A 15,313-nucleotide genomic window follows, 5' to 3' on the forward strand; every position below is an offset into this window, starting at 1 on the left:
TGGGCTCACTAGTGCTTTCCAGACAATTTTCCACCGTCCGGTGAGCCCAATATTACTAGAATTTCAAACCAATAAACATGCTGCGACTTTATATTAGGTTTACAATGCCTCACCAACTCATCTTGCAATTGGTGTCTCCCGATGGGATAGATATATGTGTAGTGTCTATTAGGATGGATAATCGTTCCACCTTCATGACATATCAAGCACGTGTGGTTACAAAGAATTGCCAATCACAACACCCTCCCCACACAATTAAGACTTAAAATTTATAGGCTTTGATAGTGATGGTTCAAAAAAACATGAATTGAATTGACCCCACATTTCCGACTTACCACCTCAGCCTTTGCTAAAGAAGATTGTGCCCCATAGGTTACTCTTCTACACCCAATTGTAATAAATTTCAATAATTGTCCTAATTCCATCTCATAGATATGTACAATATCAGTTAATATCCGACATTTAAAATCTCTTAACTTAATTAATAAAATCATTTACAAATAATAGATTACGTCAGTTGATGATGTGTTATAGAGCACCACGTTCCCATCAATCAATCACTGCACTCTACTCACCTTATTAGCCTCAAAAAAGCCTTTGCACACAAAATGAATAAATAACGTAATGACGGGCAACCCTTGTGTATTCATACGCATAAATGGCCGACGTGTCGAATGATACATGGTCATTTGATGTACAATTTTTGAGAATCAATTTTGTGAAAAATAAATTTTTTAATAATATATGGTTAAAAAGTAGGAAAAATTGTAGATCCATGCGTAAATATGTATGATTGGAGTTGGATTTGGGATTTCAATCATGCATTGGCCATTTAGTCCCGGGTCATTTTCATCTGGGCCAGTAGTAGAAGCGTAAATATGTATGATTGGAGTTGGATTTGGGATTTCAATCATGCATTGGCCATTTAGTCCCGGGTCATTTTCATCTGGGCCAGTAGTAGAAAAAAGAAAAGGAGCGTCGCTTTTTGTACCCCCGATGACTACCGTGGACGCGCGCTTTACAACAGTCCAAATCCAGAAAACACGCTTGCTCGCATCACCATTCTCTACAAAAACCCCTTCAGTCTGTAAACCCTCACACGAACCAATTCTCTCATTCTCCCGTCACTTCCCCCTCCTCTTTGAACAGCACTATATTTCTGAGCACCAATATGCTATTGATTCCATGATCAACAATCGGAGCCGACAGTTGTTTAAGATACGGAAATGACTACCAGAGTTACTGCACGAGATGTTCAGGAGGTCATCAACAAACTGTCTTCAGATAAAGCCAAACTTCGCGAAGTATATATAATTTCCAAAACAGTTTATATAAAACTTACGAAAAGTTTTAATGTTAATGATAAGTGAATTCTGATTAGTTTTTATTTTTAAATGATTTCAATAGATAATCTGTGAGAAACAGTACCAATGTGATAGATTTTGTTTTATATAAGCAGAAATAGACAATTGTAATGCATTTTTTCTTTTTAAAATTTAGACGTTTGGGAAGGCAGGCGTCATCTGGTTTGGATGAACTATTTATTTTCTATGTTCTTTCAGCGTTGGAGAATAGTTGGAAGCTGTAATTCGTTTCTCTCTGGTTACATTTCCAATATTTTATTTCTTTTTTGTTGTAATAGTAAAATAAGTAGAAATGTAATTTTTGTTAGAAATAAGTCAAAGTAGACTATTACTACTCATCATAATTGCACTATCTCTGTAATAATTTGGAAAAATAAGCAGAAAAGTACATTTTATTTCTTTTTTGTTGTAATAGTAAAGTAAGTAGAAATGTAATTTTTGTTAGAAGTAAGTCAAAGTAGACTATTGCTACTCATCATAATTGCACTATTCTCTGAAAGAATTTGGAAAAACAAGCAGAAAAGTAATTCTTAATTTTGCACCTTGATATTTTAGTGTTTACTAAAAATTAACTGGAAAAGTGTGTAGAAAATCTACGCATAATCTTTAGAGCAGGACATTTTTATTCACTCTCACATGCCAATGTTTTCTTATTTCTAATAATAAAGATACATTGTTCAAACCAAAAATTGAATTGAAGAAATCTAAATTAAATGTATAACATTTTTATATTTGTTGACCTGTGATTGTAGGAAGGGATAAAATTATTGAATACATGGCTAGAAGGTGAACGATCTGTTGGATTTTGTAAGTACTTGTCCGAGAAGACTGCAATGCTAAAACCTAATGAAATTCCAAATTGTAAGCATATGTCACAGTCTCTGTTTAATTTTCAGTGCTCTCAAGTGTTTTATTTGTTGGGATAAATTTGAGGGCCCAATTATTGACTATTTATTCGTGCAGCTGAGACGTGGCCTTTTCTTGTCAAATTGCTAATACAATGCATATCCCTGGAAATATCCTCGAGCAAGAAGAGATTGCCCAAGTTAAGTTTGGGAAAGACTCTTCGGATCGTTGTCCAACGGGCTGAGGATGATAGATTTGCTGGTCAGTGTTTCGAATTATTGTATATATGATGCATAAAAGTAGCATTTGTTAAATATTTACAATGTTTACAATTACTCAAGTCAAATTTTTATGAACTGGATGGCTAACTGTTTCTGAATTGAACCCCGGCGTGATGGTTGAAAATTAAATGTTTGTTTGGAAAGTTAAAAAAGTGGCTAAAAGGTTGAGGTAAAAGTCAACAATTAATTTTATTCACACATATCATGGGACCCACAACTTTTATCTATTTTTCAACCATATATTTCGTCAACTTCTATCAAAATTCACTAAAGCTTTTAGCAAAAGGTTTGTCAAACACTCCATAATTTTTTTTTCGAAAATGATAATATAAGGATGAGGGGTCAGCAACACTAAAATAACTACGGATGCTGGTGAGCAAAGTTGAAGATATGTCTTTTGCCTATTTTTATTATGTTTTTGGCCATAATTGAGCTGGCCCCTGTTGTAAAGTTGACTGTTTGATGTGATATAGACACCAGGTAGTCTATATTAATCTAATGTAAAATTGAATTTGCGGGGATTTCTAACCATTTGGGGGGAGATTTTAACATGGTTCAGTTCACTGTTGAGAGGTCTAGCGGTGAGAGATTAAAAGGGGCAATGGAGGAGTTCTCAGATTTTATCAGGGAGAATATATTGGTGGACCTGTCTTTAATTGGAGGAGACTTTACTTGATCTTCTAATCAGGATCAACCTGTTCTATCTCGATTAGATCGATTTTTGATTAGTGGGGATTGGGAGGAGAAGTACTCAGAGGTTACTCAAAGAAGATTGGGGAGGGTGTATTTTGATCATTTTCTTATTTTGCTATCTTGGAATGTGAGGTGTAGTGGAAGACATTTTAAGTTTGAGAAGACGTGGTTAAAAGTAGAAGGCCATAGGGAGCGTGTGCGAGGTTGGTGGACATCTTATGATTTCTTGGGGTCTCCTAGTTGTGTGTTGGACCAAAAATTGCAAGTCTTGAAGAGAGATATAAAGAAGTGAATGTGGAGGAGGTGTGAGATGTTAATTGACGCAAAAATCAATGCATTTTAGATATAGAAGAGCTGGACAGGAGAGAGGAAAGTCAAGGATTGGTAGGGGATGAGAGGGAGATGTGAAAATTTACGAGGAGAGTTGGAGAGGTTGGTAGAGATGGAAGAAATAGCTTGACGCCAGAAATCTAAGGTCAAATAGTTGAAGGAGGGGGGTAAATGTACCCAATTTTTTCATAAGGTCGCTAATTCTAACAGGCGTATCAATTCTATCACTATGTTGGAGGTAGATGGAGTTACTTATGAGGTCCTACAAGAAATTGAGACTCAAATGATGAGTTTCTATCAAAATCTTTATGGGGAGCAGTTTGACTGGAGGCTCAAGCTAGAGGGGTTAGATTTTTTTCCTCTCACCGAGGAGGATGCCTACTGGTCAGAGCAACCATTTGGGGAGGATGAGATTTGGAAGGTAGTGTTTAGCATCAATGACGATAAGGCACTAGGACCGGACGACTTCTCCTTTTCATTTAATAAGGATTGTTGGGAAGTGGTGTGGCTAGACATTGCGGAGGTATTTACTTATTTCTTTCAGTGTGGTAGGTTCTTGAGAAGTTCTAATGCTACATTTATTGTGCTGATTCCAAAAAAATCGGGAATGATGGACATTAAAGACTTTCGTCCTATCAACTTAGTAAGTGGGGTGTAAAAGATTATTGCAAAGATGCTGGCAAATAGATTAAAAGAGGTGTTGGGGAAAGTGGTGTCTAAATTTCAAATTGCATTTGTCAAAGGGCGACAGATTCTGGGTTTCGTACTTATAGCAAATGAATGTGTTGACTCGAGATTGTGAACAGGGGTTCCAGGATGTTATGTAAGCTTGATATTCAAAAAGCATATGATCAGTTGAATTGGGGATTCCTTTTGTATATGCTCAGGCGATGCGTTTCGGGGTTAAGTGGTGATGATGGATTCAGTTTTGTATCTCTACGGTCTCCTTTTGAGTTTTGGTGAATGACACTCTCAAAGGTTATTTCCAGAGTAGCGGAGGTTAGAGGCAAGGGGATCCTTTGTCTCCACTGCTGTTTGTTATCGTTATGGAGGCGTTCAGTAGGATGCTTGAGAAGGCTGTAGAGGAGAGTTCGTTGAGGGGCTTTATGGTTGACCAATTGTGGGTATCTCATTTGCTATTTACAGACGACACATTGATCTTCTGTGATGCAGATGCTGAGCAATTCAATAACTCCTATCGTCTGCTTCTATGCTTTGAAGCTATATTTGGTTTGAAGATAAATTTGGGAAAATCTGAGGTTATTGCAGTGGGAGATGTCAACAACGTGGAGGAGTTGGCGGTTATATTAGGTTGTAGGGTTGCGCATCTGCCTATTTCATACCTTGGGCTTCCCTTAGGAGCACGTTTTAAAAGTATACACATTTGGAACAATATTGTGGAAAGGGTGGAGAGAAGGTTAGTGGGTTGGAAGCGTAACTCTCAAAGAGAGGACGTCTTACCCGTCTACCCCCATCGAATCTCCCTACTTATTTCTTGTCACTGTTTTCTATTCCCGTCTCAGTGGCAAATAGATTAGTGAGGATTCAACGGGAGTTTCTATGGGGAGGGTGAGGAGAGGAGAGAAAGCTTCACTTGGTTAATTGAAGCGCAGCTTGTTTTCTCGTAACGATGGGTGGCCTCGGACTGAATAGTCTTTTATTATTTAATAAGACTTTGCTGGGCAAGTGGTTAAGGCGATTCAGCGTGGAGAGGGAGAGCTTTTGGAGAGAAATTATAGAGGCAAAATATGGTGTTATGGAGGGGGATGGTGCTCAGCTGTGGATTGTGGTTCTTATGGGGTGAGCTTATGGAAGTATATTCGACGAGGGTGGAGAGACTCTCGGGATAGATTGACGTATGTGGTGGGGAATGGCAATACTATCAGATTTTGGGAAGATTATTGGTGTGGAAATCAACCATTAAGAGTGGAGTTTCTTTCTCTGTACCGTGTTGCTTTGAGGCCATCTGCTATGGTGAATGAAGTCTTATATATATATAATGGAAATCTCAGTTGGAACATTGTTTTTGGGAGGGGTTTGCAAAATTGGGAGTTGGATGATTATGCGCTGCTTTTGACCTCTTTATATGAGGTGCACATCAAGGTAGGAAAGAGTGATTGTAGCAGGTAGAGGTTTGTACAGGATGGTATCTTCTCAGTTGGCACTTATTTTAGATGCTTATTGGATCCTGTGGAGAGCTTATTCCTATGGAAGGTGGTATGGAAATGTAAACTGTCCCCTCAGGTGGCATTTTTACTATGAATGGTTGTGAGGAGACAGGTGTTAACATGGATAACCTCCGAATAAGGGGTTTGTATGTTACGGAATGATGTTATATGTGTAGGAAGAATGAGAAGATGATTGACCACTTGTTTCTTCATTGTGAAGATGCTTGTTCCCTGTGGAACGATATTCTGGCTTCCCAACACATGAATTGGGTATTTTCACGACGTATGGAGGACGTAGTGAAAGTATGGAGGAGAAAATTTCGTAATAAGGATAACACACTTGTTTGGGATCTTATTCCAAGATGCATCGTGTGGAGGGAGAGAAACAGTCGCTGATTTGATGATCATACACGGACAACTGAGCAAATTAAAGAATTTTTTTATATGACATTGTATTCTTGGTTTAATGCTACGGCTTTTATTCGTATAGACGGGTTGCCTAATTTTAAGTTTTTTTCTTGTATTAATTGATAATACACTGCCTGTGTATTATCTGTGATTAATAAAATATTTGATTATCTAAAAAAAAGAAAAAAGAAATTCTAACCATTCTAACTCATTTCTAACTGTTCTAACTCATGAGCTTACCATATAGCATGACAGGTCACACACCATAACTGCAGCTTTTGAATTCATTACACGATAAAACTAATATCAATGGTTCGTTTGTGAATTTATTGGTCTAGGACGATGTGAGAAAGTCCTTGCTGAAACCTATTTTTCTTGGGTGTGAGTTCATTGACATACTTACATGTACTGGTAGAGTGTAATTTGAGGTTTGATCTCGATTCTTTGATTTGTTTGTTTAGAGTATTTAAGTATACATATAAGTGCCACTAAAGTATCATTATCATACAAATTTTTACAATAGAAGTAGTGTCTCTGTTTCATGTCATTTTCTATCCCCTTGCAGGCAAAAAGTTTCTTTTGTTACCTGTGGCTAAACTACTCTTCAGTCACGTGTGGGATATCCTAAGGGACGTTCCAAGCTTTCAGTCTGAGTATGGTGTTATCCTCAGGCATCTTTTAACAGTTAGATATTATCGATTTCATATGCGAAAACGAGTTTATTCCAGTGAGTACACCTTCTTCTTCACTAATTATTAGCTTATAAAATCCCCTTGAAAAAAATATTTACAATGTCAAGAAATTTGCTTGTCCTTTGATATGCATAGATCTTGTACTTCTGTACATGGAAAAGGTAGGGACAAGCTTGAGTGCAGAAAACATCGGCCAATTAACTCCCAAAGAGGAGGTCTTCCGCTCCACTCTTACACTTCATTCACTTCTTGAAAATCCTCCTGGAGATGTTCCTGATGATCTCAGGGAAGACATTGTGAAGGGTTTTATTGGAATATTTTCTAATGTTAGGTAAGACATTGAATAGTCTCCTCACATTATTCTTTTCACTTCTATCTTTCTTCTTGTATTTTTAGCAGTTTACAGTGCTTTTGTGGCTTAAAATCAGATAATTACTTTTCCCGTTGCGTGTTAGGGATGAGGGAAAGATTTCACGCAAGCTTATTGAGTGCATCAATATATATTTGATGAAGGATGGACCAAATTTAGGTTGTAAATCCCTGGAAATGCATGAAGCTGTGCAGCAATTTGTGTTCCGTTGCTGGATCACAACTCATGACCGGAGTCTAAAAGTATGCAACGGAACGCCTGGACAATTTCTTTGATTTGAATTGAAATGCTTTGTCTCCTAATGTTTGTCCTTTTTATAGGATTCACTTGTTCTATATGCGAAATTGCAATTAAGCTTAACTAGGGGCGCCGATGATGGAACAGCTTTACTAGAACAACTTCTGGACGTATTAGGCAAGGAGCTAGATCAGATGAGTTCTGCCAGCACAAATTTTCCCCGGTTAGTATGGTTTTATTTTGCATGTTTGGGGTATTTGGAATGCTTTCCACTTTTCTTATGTTGATGATTTGGCATTTAGGAGTGATGCAACCAGGGACGACAAATGTGGGATCTTAACAAGCTCACAGTACAGCGTATTGGAGCTTTCAGCCTTTGTATTTCGCCGGGTACTCGCTATAGAAACTTAGCTTGCTCCCCATTCTCATGGTTGATGCCCTGTAGCCCTCTTTACTACATGTTTGCAGTTGCTTGTCTTTCAACTGCCATGTTGCACTTATCTTAAATAAAAAAAAAAAAACTAATAGAAAATGATGTCCAATTTTCTACATTGTTGAGAAAATGGAATTTTTGATTGTTGTATTGTACTCTAGGATGCATTAACACCCTCTTGGCGTCGGGAACAATGAGTTGGTGTCAGACATGTGTACACATCGTTGACACATTGCTGACATATTGGGAGATACATCGTGTTGGATGTTGATATGTCGCCAACACGTGGCATGTCCAAATTATTTTTTATTTTTTTTCAATTGGATACATCGTTGACATATGGCTGGGAAATGCATCTCGTCGTACATTGACACGACATTGCCAACATGTGTCAAAAATGTCAAGTGGCTTGTTCAAATTTTTTTTTTTTGGTTTTTTACCATTGACCACATTGGGAGATACAGTGTTGGCACATCAGGAGATATATTGCAGATATGCGGATGAGAGATATGTTATCAACATAATTTTTTTTTTATTATTATTATTATTTTTTACTTTACAATATATAAAAAAAATAAAAGATGAAAATAAAAATTAAAAGAAAGTAATATTATTTTGAGTGTCATGGATGTATCATGTTGCTATTTCTTTAGAAAATTGCATATCGGCATGTCCTTGTCGTGTTGTAACTGATGTTTGTGTCTGTGTCAGTTCTTGCTAGATTATATGGTTGAATAACCTCGATTTACTCTATACAATTCCTTACATTTTTAAAGTTTCCTTGGGACCTGTATAAATATTAGCATACATACACGATAAAATCTGGAGTTTCCATTTTTATCGAAGATACTAGGAACATAAGTGTCTAAGTTAAGGATGTGGGATTATGGTAACTAGTTCATGTGATTCTCTTCTCAGGCGTGCACTAATGCACCGAAAACACGGACAGCTGAAAAAAGAGCCAGACGGGAGCATGCTGTGGTCCAGATTAAAGAGAGGCTCGTGGAGGGGAAATGGTCGTGGTAGGTTCAAAAAGAAGTATTTTATTGTTAACTAAATAAATATACTTAGAATTACCTATCAACCTTCCTTGGTGGAGCTTGAAAACCCTCTGAGGCTGTTTGATGTTTAGCTTTAAAAAAAAAAAAAATGGAAAAAGAGAAAAAAAAAAACTATGTATACTTAGAATTTCATGTCATACTTGTGGACTGATTTTGATTGAGAGGTTTTATATGTACTTGTTTTAATGTTGATAGTATGTGATAGCTAAATATAAATCTCTTTCTGAATATGGTGGTTGAATGGCATGTAGACTCCCTTTTACTAGTTCCAGAAATTTTATTCCTTCAATTTTATAGCCTTTTAAAAAAGAGGATATAAGCAAGAAGGATTTCTGGAATGTGGATTACATGCAAACAAGAGAATCACTCATTCACTATTCTATGCTCGTGCGTTAAACTTGTAGTTTCTTATGGTCACTTTTGGGTTATATGAAACTTGTGCGACAGGCATGCTGCTTTTTTCTTTCTCATCCGCAAATTCTCTACTGGCATCAAAAAAGGTCTCTTATTCTGTTGGTTTGAAAGCATATCTGCAAATTTTGAAAGGTAATCTTATAAGCTTTACGATAGAGGTTTGATTGTGTCCTTGTAGGCATCTAAAGTAATAGCTGTCTTTTCTCCATCAATGACAAACTGACCATACTTTGCTTTTACAAAATTATTTTCCGTCTACCTTTTCCTTTACAACATTATCCTCCCTCTATCTCTCTGGAACCTCTCTTTTTGTCTGATTACTTATTTTTAAGATGCTTAGCTCTCATAACATATACTTTTCTTTTACAACATTATTGTCCCTCTACCTTTTCTTTTACAAAATTAGCATTACTCTATCTCCCTCTCTCGGGAACTTCTCTTTGTCTGATTACTTATTTTTGAGATGCTTAGCTCTCATAAATTTCAATAATCTAACAGTCAAAATCTATCTTTATTGAATGCTCTTTTCAGTTTGAAAGTATAGCATTCATTTGGCTATACACGTGCAATCCTCATATCCTCATCCGATTCTAGTTTCTTTGTTCTATTCTCTATTCCTTTCGCTTCAAAGGAGAAGCATTCAGTTGTGTGGCCATACATGCTTGTGCACAATTTGAGTTTACACACTCCTTGAAGTCCATGCATAATTTTTTTATCTTTGGGACTCACTAGGACATTCTCCATTACAGAATAATTAATGATGCAAACATGGAGCATGCTTATGATGGCCTACTGTGGACTTTGCGGTAAGCTGGTTGTATTTTATAAAATAATGTTCAGTCATTGCTACTGTGCTGGAGCTGGCATGATGCAATGCGTAACCGCTGTCCATAATTTCATTTTTCTCAACGTAACCTTCACCCCTACTTGTATCTGTCCAAACTCTTGGTACTTGATGCTCATAGGCATTCTAGGTTCTTTGCGTATGTTTCAGATATACTTTTACATACATTTGAGTGCATATGAAATTGCCTGTGTAGTCCTTCTAGGTTCTTTCTGAATTCTTCCGCTTGACTTTTGCCTACATTTGATTGCATATGAAGGAGTCTTCAGGGACTTACTTCGCTGCTGCTATTTCCTGATACAAGTGCGGAAACTGTACGAAAGTCATCTTCTACCGTGAATGAGGTAATTCAAACCATTTTTTTCTAGGCAACTGAATGGATTTAAGTTCTATAAATATATTTTTTTCCCCTATTTTCATTTGGTTGTATGGAAATGACAATTTTTTTCTTTCTAAACTTGGGAATGTCAATTTTATACTCTTTCTGACATATTTAGTTGTATATTTAGTTGTTTTGAAGGATATTCTGCAAAATTGTGCTTTAGTGCATGTTGTTTGCTGATGAGGTGTCGTTCTTTGGATTCTTGGGGGCCAAAGTGTTCTTGTAGATGTCATGTAGAGATTTGAACTCTTCATGTAATTGTGGACATCTAAACCTCAACAAGTATCAATAAGCTTCATTGTCTATAAGAGAAATAGATATCACTTAACTTTGGGGATCTATATGGACCCAGGGTGGCAAGAGTGTGGAGATGGCAATGATGGCCATTACCTTCTGTGCTTGCAAATTTTAAACACCCTAAATGCAGGATGTATTTTGTAATTTTTGCTAGTTTTAAATTATTGAATCTTTTCATGGTGTAATTTTACAATTTCCCCAGTTTTAAACCATTGAATCTTTCCCCTCTATCAATATTATTACTTTTTCCTGAAAAAGGGAAAGACAAACTTTTAATATAATATAACGTATAGAAATTTTATTTGCAAACTCACTGATCCTGCATTTAGTGATGCTGGCAAAGACTGACTAAAAAGTTGAAATACAATATAATGCTCTGATCGGTTGATGTGTATGTGCAGTTTGTGGGGGTTCCATGTTATTTATTTATTTTTTATCTTACACTAAATATCAAGTTTCGATTCAGCATAATCCTTTGTTAATCTGTATGTGCAATTTGTGTGTGGCTTCCTTGTTTTTTTACCTAACCTTTTCTTCTCAATATGATTTTCTTGACGAGCTTTTGTAGGCTGACAAAGGTTGGCATATAATATGGAGCTGTCTCATGCGTGGTTTGCCTACATTCAGTAATGTCCCCTCAATTGTAAGTGTTGCGCTTAAGGACTTTTACTGGTGTGGTGTATTGTCCACCTTCAGCGTTGTCTATCACCTGTCACTGCATAAGCACCTTTCGCAGGGAAATATAGGGAAATAGAAAATGCCATTAAACTCCACATGGATTAATATTACCATCCGAAATGGTAGATTATCGATTTTGATATGTGAGTTTCCTTGTTAGTTACTGTTGCCATCACTGGTTATGCTGCAGTAAGCACTTCTCCAAGCTCCTTTTGTGGAGTCTTCAAGTGTTTTGAGAAAAAAGTGAAGAGTGTTTTTTTGAGTGGTACAATTGAAGTAGTTATATCTCTGTTTTGACTCTTTGCACCATGTACATGTGGAAGTCAAGTGTATAACTGAAATCCATAGCTAATCCTTTGGCGTATCAAATAGTATACCATCACTAATGCTCTTTTGAAGGCAATTTTCATAATTTCTAAAATGATGAAAATTTTTCATCATTATTTGCTTTCTTGTGCTTCTGTTAATTGCAGGTGGATGCTGCTTTGATGCTCCTTTGTAACATATTGTTAAGTGTAAGATCACAAATATCTGCATTGTCAAGTTACTTCTTTTGTTTTGATAAATTGTTCTTCTGTTACACAATGCCTTGACATAAGAATGTGGATTTCAATTTTCTTGACCTCTTTTATATATGACATCTTTCAGGACACAACAAATGCATGTATTGTTACCCAAGATATATGGGACCTTCGATTTTTCAAACCTTTGCCATCCGCGTAAGTGGTTATCACTTGAAAACTGGCGTTCTTTCTTCCTTTGATTTTATTATTTTTGAGTGGGGTGGGTTTCAAGTCCTAATCCTGGATCTCCAGGTTCTAATGAGGGGTTTCAATCTCCAGGCGCTTAAAGGTGCCAGTGTCCCTACTTTATTCTTTAATTTTTTTTCAAACAAGGTTCAGAAAATAAAATTTAAAGGAGTTTTGGCATTATTTTTTAACGGACATCAGATTCATCTGCATTCTGTTGTAATGCGCTTACAGCGCCTGTGAAAAATGTCATACTTTGGCTTTGTGTCTTACCTGGACAAAAGGCATATACATATTTCTGGAGTTTTTTATTGGAATCCACTGGTGCTTTGAGAATCCCAATATCCAATGATTATGGACTCTAATGAGTTTCCCGTTCTTTTGAAATAACACCTTCCCTTTTTTTTTAATGCATTTCAATGATTTTTTATTTATTTATTATTATTATTTTTCTATTTGTTGTTACTCTTATACTCATTTTGGTATGTTTCCTCCATTCCTCTTTGAAATGAAAATAATTTGTAGCTCATATCTTATTGTTCGTGTAGGATATAGCCTATTTGGTCTGATATATCTTGAATTCAATAAATTAGAAGGCTAAATACTCTATTTCAGGATAGTTCTTTTTCTTTTCTTTTGTTGAAGACAATATTTAAATAATATACTATTTAATAGCTTAAACTTTGGATCAAGTGGCACAACATAGTACCAGTGTAGGCAAAGGTGCAGCGTTGAAGTCTTTCCGGCACTCATTTAAATGAATTGTGGACATGTTAGGCTTCTATGGGAAAGAATAAATCCTACCTAAATGTGAGGGGCATGTTGAAAAACAACATTAAAATATATAAGTTTGGACTTATCTAATGACTTAAGCTTTTAGATCAAGTCGTTCAACACTTCTTCATTACTACCTCTTTCTTATGTTTTTACCTAGGGAGACGTTTTTGTTGCTTGCCATAATCTGTTGGATGTTAAAGAGTTCTTACTTAATTGTTTATTTAGAAGACCCCATGAGAGAACAAAGGCCATATTTGCCCAAAAGAATGTTGAAGTACTCCCTATAGCACCAATTGTCAGCGAATATGTTCTGTAAAATCTGCAATACTATTGGCGTCTAATGTGAATTGTTGCAATGAGGCATTGCTTGTTCAGGATTCAGTCTGTCACCTTTGAGAATGCTTGTTCTTGAGGTCTGCTGCCTTGTGCAATTTTGCCCTTTCCATTGAAGTGGGAGGATGTTCAAATTAAGAGCAGTATTAGTGAAAAATAAATGATGTGCATAATGGACTTTTCTCTCCTTTGGTGAGAACTTATGGATGATGATATATAAATCCTGCCTTGGAGATCTTGTCCTAATGTAGATTTTTTTTCCTTTCATTTTTACCCCCTTCTCTTTTGGGTGTTGCGGTATTCATAGTAACTTGCTTGGGTACCACTTCTATCCCTGCATGAAGTAAATTAATCAATTCATAGTTCTGATATCTGAGTCATTGTTTTTGTTTAGAGTCCTGATATGGTTTATGATGAATGAGTGGTTATCTCTTGATACGTATTCAACTTTCTGATATCTTTAAATGTTCTGAGTATTTTTCAGATCTGTTTTATCCTTCATCACATGCTACTTCTCGAGGAAAGCTTTGCAAGTAAGTGAGACCTCAGGTTCTGTATTTGCAAAAATTTTGCTAGTCATATCACTCATATCATTTGATATTAGACATGTAGATCATTTATGTTTCACTACAGAGTCATTTATTAGCAATTTGAAACAGATTTCTTTGGCTGGGTGGATGCATGCATTTTGAAGCTCTTCTTTTGCACATATATATGGAAGTACTAACCTATTTGAGAGTTTATATCATGCTTCAATCCCCCCCCCCCACACACACACACACACTTTTTTTTTTGGATGTAATGCATGTTTAAAATTGCTTACTTAAAAGATGTCCAAAGCTGTGTTGTTAGTTTGTTGGTATAAAATTCACTTGTGGTAGATGGGAAAGCGAGGATGGTGGATAACATATTACGATTGCAAATTTCTTGCTTGGATAATCTTTTATTTTTGGTTCTTGGTTCTGGACTTAGATAAAAAGCTATTTACTTCAAATGTCAAATGCTCAGAGTTACAATATATAGCTAATATATTGATATCTCATATGGATCTTTTGTCTTGTCCTTCGATGCTTTACGGCCCTTTGGCGATCAATAACTCAGATCTTCTATTTTAACATTATTTCTTGCTGTTTTGTTTTCTTAGTTTTCAGCTAAGATAGGAATGTGTCTTGTATGATGTATATGTGTGTGTATATACAACTTTAGTGCCTCTTTGCTGGGCTTGACCCGGTGCTCTCCCCTAATCCTTTCGGAAGCAAAGTCCTAACCGCTACATCCCTGGGATAACTTGAATCTGCCTTCTCTTTGTGCTTGGAATTGCTTGTCAATAGTCTTAAGAGCTAGGAAGAAGTAAATGTAGAAATGTATATGCATACATATACATGTATATGCGAGCTAGCATTTGTCCCAATTCTTCTCTATCTTGTAAAAGTGCGTTGTCAGATATAAAACAATTGTAATTTCATTTGTATAACTTTGTCTGTCTGTCTTTGTATATCAGTAATATTTTCGTAGTGTTGCAGGAGTTTTACCACTTTTCCATGTATGGAAAAAAAATTGAAATACTGCACCTCGTTTTATTAAAGGCATGTTTGGCATAAGATTTTTGTATAATCATTTTTTCATTTTCAACCGCACAGCTTCCAAAAAAAAAAGATCATTTTTCACTTGAAAAAATCTGTGCCAAACAAGCTTTAGGCAGTGCTTGTTCATATCCAGTTACAGGCAGTTATGTATCATGGCTGGTGTTCTAAATCAGTGCTTATGGCACAAATAATTCCTTGAAATTTGTCTTGGTGACTAAAGCATATCCTCACGATATCTACTTCTGAATGAGCATATTTTTAACTTGTTTAGGTTATCCGGATATGGCAATCCCACAGTTCATGAATGATTTATCTCGGTATCTATGCCGAGTTCTAGGTTTATTATTCTATTTTGATAAATTGCATAGCT

General features: G+C 36.2%; 1 protein-coding gene across 7 annotated transcripts in view; it reads left to right on the plus strand.

Moving 5' to 3' along the window:
* Positions 1-1,016: 1,016 nt before the first annotated feature.
* Positions 1,017-15,313, plus strand: part of LOC111368111 (serine/threonine-protein kinase ATM) — a 75,489-nt gene continuing 61,192 nt past the window's right edge. Inside the window, exons 1-16 of one of the 7 annotated variants that reach the window (XR_002697952.1) lie at positions 1,017-1,304; positions 2,117-2,225; positions 2,328-2,471; positions 6,656-6,817; positions 6,918-7,113; positions 7,238-7,394; positions 7,473-7,612; positions 7,692-7,779; positions 8,741-8,844; positions 9,331-9,429; positions 10,047-10,103; positions 10,401-10,485; positions 11,389-11,463; positions 11,972-12,013; positions 12,147-12,217; positions 13,842-13,890. Coding sequence is in view for 6 of the 7 variants with exons in the window: in XM_022989326.1 (XP_022845094.1) it covers positions 1,227-1,304; positions 2,117-2,225; positions 2,328-2,471; positions 6,656-6,817; positions 6,918-7,113; positions 7,238-7,394; positions 7,473-7,612; positions 7,692-7,779; positions 8,741-8,844; positions 9,331-9,429; positions 10,047-10,103; positions 10,401-10,485; positions 11,389-11,463; positions 11,972-12,013; positions 12,147-12,217; positions 13,842-13,890 (1,656 nt within the window). In the remaining variant the exon portion in view is untranslated. Of the gene's footprint in view, positions 1,305-2,116; positions 2,226-2,327; positions 2,472-6,655; positions 6,818-6,917; positions 7,114-7,237; positions 7,395-7,472; positions 7,613-7,691; positions 7,780-8,739; positions 8,845-9,330; positions 9,430-10,046; positions 10,104-10,400; positions 10,486-11,388; positions 11,464-11,971; positions 12,014-12,146; positions 12,218-13,841; positions 13,891-15,313 lie in introns of those variants that run through there. The other 6 variants (XM_022989326.1, XM_022989324.1, XM_022989323.1 and 3 more) reach the window with 6 other exon arrangements.

Source organism: Olea europaea, chromosome 18 (genome assembly GCF_002742605.1).
Source record: "Olea europaea var. sylvestris chromosome 18, O_europaea_v1, whole genome shotgun sequence".
NCBI classification, from domain to species: Eukaryota; Viridiplantae; Streptophyta; class Magnoliopsida; order Lamiales; family Oleaceae; genus Olea; species Olea europaea.